Here is a 9,064-nt window from a genome sequence, read left to right as displayed (position 1 = left end):
ACACTTGTACACATATGTTAGGGGCATATGCAAGTTTTCCAGCGATTCCGACGCTCCGGTGATCTGTATCTTGGGAAACCCTAGGGCTGGGACCTCGCAGATCTACCCCTATAGCTTTCTCCGTGCGAGGGTTTACCAATGGACTTTTTTACTTGTTTTGGTTTATTTAGGACATATGTACATGGAAACCATAGGTTGGGCATACTTTACCATAAAATAGGCTCCGTTTGAGCCGTGGCGGGAGTTTCCACATACAGATCCTGGATTTTACCAAGTGCTAGCCCATGTATGCGGAAATCGTCAACGCCGGGTACATGCAATGTTAGCCAAACCTTACATCACACTTGTACACATATGTTAGGGGCATATGCAAGTTTTCCAGCGATTCCGACGCTCCGGTGATCTGTATCTTGGGAAACCCTAGGGCGGGGACCCCGCAGATCTACCCCTATAGCTTTCTCCGTGCGAGGGTTTACCAATGGACTTTTTTACTTGGTTTGGTTTGTTTAGGACATATGTACATGGAAACCATAGGTTGGGCATACTTTACCATAAAATAGGCTCCGTTTGAGCCGTGGCGGGAGTTTCCACATACAGATCCTGGATTTTACCAAGTGCTAGCCTATGTATGCGGAAATCGTCAACGCCGGGTACATGCAATGTTAGCCAAACCTTACATCACACTTGTACACATATGTTAGGGGCATATGCAAGTTTTCCAGCGATTCTGACGCTCCGGTGATCTGTATCTTGGGAAACCCTAGGGCGGGGACCCCGCAGATCTACCCCTATAGCTTTCTCCGTGAACTAATCCCACACACGAACAAAACACTTAAAGAACTAGACCACACACGAACAAAGCACTTAAAGAACTAGAACACACACGAACCAAAGCACTTAAAAACTACACTCACACACAAACCAAAACACTTAAAGAACTAAACCCACACACGAACAAAGCACTTAACACTGGGTCGACACATGATCCGCTAGACACACGGACTCGACACACACACATACTAATCAGTTGTCGAAATCTTCGTCCTCGCTAGGGGTTTCCTCTGAAGCGGTACTTGAGAGGTTCCTCAACCACCGTTCATCATCTTCCCCCCATGTCGGCGCCTCTCCTTTGGCGTACTCCGCTTCATATTCGGCCCTCCTCTGCCGCTTTCCCGCCCCCTCCCTCTCCTGTACGTCTGCTTCTCCTTCCAGAATGCGCGTGTGGCCGCGACGTCTCCGGGATGGTCTCTGCGCCACTGTGCCATGAACTGCTCGTCCGCCTCGGTGGTATCAATCCGCCGCTGGCCATCTCTGAACCGCCGCGCTTCACCCTCTGAGCGAAGTAGCGGCTCAGTAGAGAGACTCTGGGCTTCTGTGAGAGACCTGACCTCCGGGAAGTTCAATTCGTGGCGCGACCGGCCAAACCTCCAAGCCGCAACGTCGTATGCGCGGGCAGCAGCCTCCTTCGTGTAGAAGGTGCCGAGCCACACACGCACACCACCGGCGGTGATTTCAGCCGCGAAATGGCCCGCAGCCCGCTGGCGAACGCCGGTGAAGCCCGTGTTGCTACGGCGACGAGGAGCCATCTCAACGGCAGCTGAGCTCAGAGGATTCTGTGGTGATTTTGGATGAGAGAGTTGATAAGGAGAGAAATGTTGCTGCTGGTGATGTTAGTGGAGAAGACATGGCTATTTATAGGCCGACGAGGGCTGAAACGGCGGGAATACTTGGCGGGAGAGAATGGGCGCGAGAAGATTGGCGGGAAAAAAGGGCGGGAGAGAAGGAGCGGGAAAAAATGGCGGGAATGGTTGGAGGGAAAAATTGCAGGGAAGCTGTGCCGACGGCCTGGCCGTCGGCCCACATAGTGGGAAGCTGTGCCGACGGCCTGGCCGTCGGCACAGCTAGACGCCGTTTGCCTCCCGCTGACGCCGTTGTCGGTGGCTGTCGGTGGCCCTACCACCTGCTTACGTGCCGACGGCACAGACGAGGTCTGTGCCGACGGCGGCCGTCGGCCCTGATGGTGCTGTGCCGACGGCCAAGCTGTGCCGACGGCCACTTTCCTGGCCTGACGGCGTGGGCTCCTGTGCCGACGGCGGCCGTCGGCCCAGGTTTTGGCCGTCGGCACCTTGGCGGGTTCCCGTAGTGGCGAGCCCGCAACCTTGGCGCAGACCACGTGGAGGAGAACGCCGGGAAGGTCGGACCACTGCGTTGACGTCGGCATGGAAGGTGCGGTCCGCGCCGACGGTTGACGACGACCTGCTTAATCGATCTTGGCGCGGTTACGAGCTTCTTAATCTATCAATCGCAACCCTAAGGCACGTCGCGCGGTAATTTCTTCATGTTTTTTGCTTGCTGTAGTGCACGCGCTAGTACGTGCACCCTGTACGTGCTAGAAGTTTTTTCTAGAATATTGTATTGACTTTTCAGCATGTTTTTTTGGCTTGCCGTAGTGCGTCTCAAGTGTAGGTGCACCCTGTCCTTCCATCTATGTGCTTGTGGAATCATATACTACAAGGGATCTGACTGAATTCGATCCGAGCTCAACTTCGATCGGCAGCATCATATAAACACATCGACCGGTCTCCTGGCAAACCGGCTCTCGATCTGCTCCTGCTTCTCTTCGAGCGTGTCCGGGGGCCATGGCTCCACCGTGCCCTGACCGGTTGAGCGGCCTGCCGGACTGCCTCCTGCACGGCGTGCTCTCTGGCCTGGGGTCCCGGCAGGCAGTGCGGACAAGCTTGCTTTCCCGGCGGTGGAGGCAGCTCTGGCGCGACGTGCCCTGCGCCAACATCGACGAGCGCGAGTTCGCCGACGACACATGGGAGCGCTTCGAGGACTTCGCCGACCACATGCTGACGTCGATCCCACCGAATACGCAACTCGACGCCTTCCGCCTGCATCTGCTCAGAGGCAAGGACACCTACTGGAGCAGTTTCACCTTCCCCGACCGGTGGATCCGCCGAGGCCTTCGGCACTTCCCGATGACCATCGACATCCGCGCCGCCTCCCACAGCTTCTGGCTACCGTACTTGCCCTCGATCTCACCGAACTCGTTAGACACGGTCTCTTCTGCCGCCAGCTACTACCGTCGCCTCACGACGCTGCACCTCGTCCAAGTCAGGATCCATGACAGCTTCACGATGTACCTTGGCGAGTCCTGCCTGGTGGCTGGTGCTAGAGGAGCTCCACATGGAGAGGTGCAATATAATCACAAGTGAGATCACAAAGCCAACGCTCAGGAGCCTCACCATCATCAGACCAAGCTCCTACGGCTCGAAAGCCGGACCCCTCAGGCTCATGGCTCCAAGCCTCACCTCCATGCGCCTCGAGTTCACATGGGGGCGGCACTATTACCCTGTCGTCTCGGGATCGCCCGACCAAGATAGCCACTAGCATTGCTCGCTGAGGCGTCCATCCGGCTCACGGGCCTATATAAGCACCAGTCGGACCAGCAAATGCGGAAGCTTGAATTCTTGAAGTCCGTGTGCAGCTTCCTAGCCTTCCTCCCTAATGTCGCAAACCTGCACCTCTCGGGCTTCACCGTCGAGGTATGTATTCCAATCAACTTAAGTCGGTTGGGATTTTCTAATACCTAAGTAATACGTCCGATTCGTTTTGTTCAGGCATCACTAGAGAAAGAATTTCTAGAATTTCCGGTGCTCCATAATTTTAAGACCTTGCTCCTGGAAGAATGTGGTGTTGGAACCAATTTCCAGGTCCTAACAAGCATGCTCCGGAACACGCCTAACTTGGAGAAGCTTGGATTGCACAAGTGCATTGTACGTCGTTGCAATTATTATTGCACTTTCATTGGTCCGTTCATTCTTCTAATGCATTGAGCCTTGTACATGAACCACAGTTTTTATTTGCCCGGGGCAAGAAGAGGAAGAAGAGTGGGGAGCAAGCTTCAAAAGGCCGGCCACCTGTTTTCTGGTGCAAGAAGCTGAAATCGATAGAAGTCAAGCGTCGGCCGGAAGATGAGCCACACATGCTCAAGGTTTTATGGGAAATCCGCAATGGAATGCCGTCCTCGTGGTGGCCGAGGGTAAAGATATCGAGTACAATTGTGTAGGGAATAGGGTGAATTCAGGACATAAATTAGGAAACTCCACTAGTAGAAAACAGGGCTTCAGTCCCGGTTCGTAACTGGCTTTAGTTCCGGTTGCGCAACCGGGACTGCGCAATCGGAACTAAAGGCCCCCCCTTTAGTCCCGGTTGTGTTGCGAACCGGGACTAAAGGGTCTCCACGTGGCCGCTGTCGAGAGCTCAGACAGGAGGACCTTTAGTCCCGGTTGGTAACACCAACCGGCTTCCACGTGGCCGCTGTCGAGAGCTCAGGCAGGAGGACCTTTAGTCCCGGTTGGTAACACCAACCGGGACTAAAAGATGCGCTAGGGTTTAGGGTTTAACACCTTTATTTTGTGTTTTCCATTTTCATTTTGTGTTTTCTATTCAATTTTTTTTCATTTTGTGTTTTAATTCTTTTTCATTTCAAACAAGTTTTCGTATACATATTCTACGCTACTGCATACTGTACACGTTGATGCATATATAATATAATTTCTCTTACGACGAGCATACATATATATACAATTTGGCATATTATCTATCTAATTACATGAAGATCACTAAATTACATGTAGGCATTAGTGACAATGGTATTCTCCGTCTGCAGATATGACCTCCGTAAGCAAAAATCCCGCCAATTCCTCTTAAATTGCTTGTACGCGGTCCTTTGGTAGGAGGTGGTCCCGCATCGTATCGGTCTTTAAAAGAAGGAGATCAATATGAATATATGAGTTGTGTGTATATATATCAAATCATCATAAAAGAAATTATGAATGAAACTCAACACAATTGATGGTAATAAAATAAAATTGTGAATATTGTTTACGTACTTGAATGAAATCAGCTATGCGCCGCTCGCTGATCGTCATGCGCATGTACTCGCAAACGTAGAATGCACATAAATTAGTCCCCTGTGCCTGCCTCAACCACTTTACGAGAATATAATTCAATCAAATAATAGTCAAGCATGATAATGGTATTGAAACTGGAATTAAAAAGATGCGCGGACCTAGTACTACTTACATGCTTCCGTCGAAAACGCAGCTCCGATTGCCAGGCACCGGTAACCTTCTTGATGAACCGTTTCCAAACCCTGCGGCCCGACAAAGAATATGAATAAAGGAGTTATTAATTACTTGATATCAGGAAATGAACGAAAGAGGCCGATATAGTGCGATAATGATTGAAATTACCTCTGGAGCATATAAACGATGTTCTCGTACTCTTTAGGGTCTTTGTCTAATGGGTTCATGACATCAACTTTTCCAGCGTCAACTTGAATGCTTAGCAGAATCCAGTGGAAGCTGCGCATGTTTATATACGCAGGCATGCATAAATCATCAATTACACTAAACATCGAGTAAGCAAAATATAATGTGTATAAGACAGTAACACTCACTTGAAGGTGTAAGGAAATAGTATTTCCGTTCTTTCATTTTGTTCAACTAAAAACCTTAGCAAGTTATCCTCTGTGTCCTTGGCATGGTTTGTTACCATAAGAAAATGAACGGTATATGGGTCAATGAACCTAATGTCATAGATTCACCGTCTTTTGCATTCGAGAATCTTCATTCTGCATAATAGCGTACAAAAAAATATAGTGAGGATAATTACAAGCAATGAACGAGCTGAGCTAGACACTTAATTACAGAAATAAATCACTTACAGACAATAGCAACTGACGAGAGATTTGTCGAGGGCGTCTTGATTGTATAACTGAAAAAGTTCTTCAAACATAATACATATCTGGTTGTCACGGAAGTAATGCTCTTTTTTAACTTCCACCATGAGCATGATTCGCCCTTCCTTTGAGGTATCCATGTACCAGTCATGCAATCTTCGCATTTATGTTGGTAGATGCGGGACCTGCTCAGGTCTGACCATAAGCTCCCCTAGGGCAAATTTATATGCTACTTCAGCCTTGGGGATATCTTCCATGCCTAGCAATTGAGCAACAGTCATACCAAGATTTCTAGCAATGCTCTCATATTGTTCTGCTACTTCCTTATCGGAAAACACGTTGAGCGGGGGCAACGATTGTTTTTTCTGTTCTCCGAGCTGGGGAATTTTTTCCCCGCTTGCACTACTACTTCTCGACCGCCGCTGATCGTTAAATGACTTCGTAATAGAGCGGTCATAGTCTGACCACATGTGGCGGTGTTCGCTCAAGCAAATCCATAAAGTGCTGTCTGACTTTCGGATCTACTTTCTCCTTTGGCTGGGGCCCTACCGGTGCAAGTTGGCGTTTCACATCGGCATCCACGGCAATTTTGGTTTCCGCATCAGTCATTTCGTAAGGTAACTTGGCAGGAGCCTCCTTGGCTTTCTTCATTGTACCTGCTGATTTCTTCGCAGTAGTACTAGTCAACGGAGCGGTGCTCTTCCGCTTTTGCACCTGGGGCTTCGTCAGCTGGGGCGGCGGAGTCGGCTGACGCGCCGGAGTCGGCTGAGGCAACGGAGGCGGCGGAGTCGGCAGACGCGCCGGAGACGGCTGAAGCGGCGGAGTCGGCAGACTCGCCGGAGACGGCTGAGGTGGCGGAGTCGGCTGATTGCTACTCTGAGGAGTCGGTGGCCTTGGCGCCAAGTGTGGAAACACGATGTTTTCCTTTTTTCATAGAATGGTAGTTTTTCTGACTTCTCCCAGTTCAGTCTCCCCATCACCTGCAGGGAAGTCAAGCTCCAGGTTCTCATATCCCTTCAGAACTTCATCAACCCCGACAACAGCATAGCCATCTGGAATCGGAGAGCAATGGTAACTTGCTCTAGGTTCAGAAGGTAAAGCAAAGCCGACCGCCACTTTCATGGATATGTTCTTCATTGACATATGTAGCTCACAATTTTTCCTCCCCGTGATATCATGCACGGGGTAGCGAGCCATTGGTGCATCATCAGCCCGGACCTCCGTGGAAGCCACGCTGCTTTTCCGCTGAGATGGGCCGGTAGTATCAAATGCAGGATCTTCCTGCCGCTGAGATGGGCCAGTAGCTTGCTAGCTAAGTGCGTCTATTTGCTCCTGCTGCCGCACTAATATTTGTTCTATCTTCTGCATCCGGTCTGCCTGCTGTTTCTTTTTTCTCTGACGGGTTCTATAACTGTCATTGCAGTCGAAAAACCCTTTCCTCCATGGAATGGCGCCTTTGCCTCGTGTTCGTCCTGGGTGTTCATCATTCCCAAGGGCGCGTGTCAGCTCGTCGTTCTCTCTATCGGGATGAAACTTCCCATCTTGAACATCGGTCATTGCTTCAACAAGGGCTTTGAGGGGTTTTGCAATATGTTCTTTTGTATATATACACTTCCCTGTTTGTGGGTCCAATGATCCTCCATGCCCGTAAAACCAATTCTTTGACCGTTCGGGCCAATTCAATGGCTCTGGAGTGATCTCTTTAGCAATCAAGGCGGCCTCAGTTTGGTCCCACTTAGGCATGGCACTCTTGTAGCCACATGTCCCCAAAACATGGTGATATTTCTTTTTCGCAGCATTTGCCTTTCCTTTTGCCGACCTTTGCAGAAATTCCTCTGATTCCTTGTACTCCACAAATGCGTCCCAGTGATCTTTTATCTTCTCTAGTGCTCCAGTGAATGTTGGAGTCTTCTTTTTCTGGTTATAGTCCTTGTATAATCTTTTCTTGAAGTTGCAGAATTGTGCGGCCATCTTCTTAAGAGCCCACGCCTTGACTTTTGGCTCTATAAATTTCTGCTCTTCGTCCTCCTCTGGCGGTAAGGTGAAATGTGTAATGAGCGTATTCCAAAGCATATCTTTGGATCTTTGATCGACATAACTAACTCCATCCGCCTTTGGCTTATTCCATTCTCGAGTGGTGATCGGGATGTTGTCCCTAACAATAACTCCGCATTGATTTACAAATAATTTTACGTGCTTCGTGGGAGCAATCGGTTCGCCATCTTCAGCGACTTCGTCGATCGTGAACCTTTGATGATCGCCCAACTTTTTTATCGGGCCTCGTTTCCTTCTAGGAGATTGGCTCGATCCGGAGGGCTAAAAGAAGAAAGAATCGTTAATATATATATACAAATCAATTAATGCATCTAGTCACCAGAGGCTTAATTAATATACCTCGCCGGACTTTGTAGTTAAGGGTCCAACACCGGAGTTTGTTTGGCATTGTGAGCCGTCATCTTCTCCCTCCATTCCCTCACCGGAGCCGTCTCTTCGGTCTAGCTCCTCCATTCCCTCATCGGAGCAGTGCAGAAATTGTGAGTCGTCATCTTCTCCACCGGCTATTAGCTTCAACATTACATCTTCATTCTCTCTGTCGCAGTCCATCGTTTCTGCAAAGACTTGCAAGTTATTTCAATGCTCTAAACACAGCAAAGCACTAATGAATTAAGGACAATGCATGGATCAACGGATCAAGTATTCATACAAAATAATATGATGACCACAATGTTACAGACGGATATGGGTACGTTATCGGATTTTGCGAATCGGGAAATGGATCGAACCACGCGAAATGGTCGCCCCGTTCCACATTGTGTGTTTTTTTGGCCATGGTGGCGCGCGTTGCCATGCCCGTCCATAGTCCCGATATTGCAGGGGTACTATATGGGCAACTAGACCATGGTGGCGCGCGTTGCCGTGCCCGTCCATAGTCCCTATATGGGCAACTTATTATATGGTGATGCGCGTTGCTGCGATTTTTAGGAGTCCCGATATTGCAGGGGTACTATATGGGCAACTCCCCCGACCCGAATACAAGATGAGCATAGTAGTGAATTACACAAGATCTGATGAATTTATAAAATGATATGTGCAAAAAAAATATCTCGATACAACCAAACTATAATGATTGAGACCATCTTGAAATAGATCTGTTTTATTATTCACTCTATAAATTTTCACAAGAGAGAGAGAGTTTATTATATTAAGAAAATAATTACTCCTAGAGTCACAAGAGAGAGAGAGTTTATTATATTAAGAAAAAATATGTTCAAATATTCTAAAAAAAATTGACAGCATACATCTATGCTATATATG

General features: G+C 48.8%; 1 protein-coding gene and 1 pseudogene across 1 annotated transcript; one reads left to right on the top strand and one right to left on the bottom strand.

Moving 5' to 3' along the window:
• The first annotated feature begins 2,639 nt into the window (after positions 1-2,639).
• LOC127326833 (MEIOTIC F-BOX protein MOF-like) lies at positions 2,640-3,218 on the top strand. Its single transcript, XM_051353621.1, has one exon. It carries the CDS (start codon positions 2,640-2,642, stop codon positions 3,216-3,218), a length of 579 nt encoding a protein of 192 aa, XP_051209581.1.
• A 1,428-nt stretch (positions 3,219-4,646) lies between these two features.
• On the bottom strand, positions 4,647-8,353 carry LOC139832759 (uncharacterized; annotated as a pseudogene).
• Positions 8,354-9,064: the final 711 nt, after the last annotated feature.

This window comes from Lolium perenne, chromosome 6 (genome assembly GCF_019359855.2).
Source record: "Lolium perenne isolate Kyuss_39 chromosome 6, Kyuss_2.0, whole genome shotgun sequence".
NCBI classification, from domain to species: domain Eukaryota; kingdom Viridiplantae; phylum Streptophyta; class Magnoliopsida; order Poales; family Poaceae; genus Lolium; species Lolium perenne.
The sequence above is the reverse complement of the archived record's forward strand: the minus strand, read 5'-3'. Positions and strand labels throughout refer to the sequence as shown.

What these genes read in the sequence shown, in the direction of transcription:
- LOC127326833 (XM_051353621.1), top strand. Translation starts at nt 2,640, where the DNA reads ATGGCTCCACCGTGCCCTGACCGGTTGAGCGGCCTGCCGGACTGCCTC.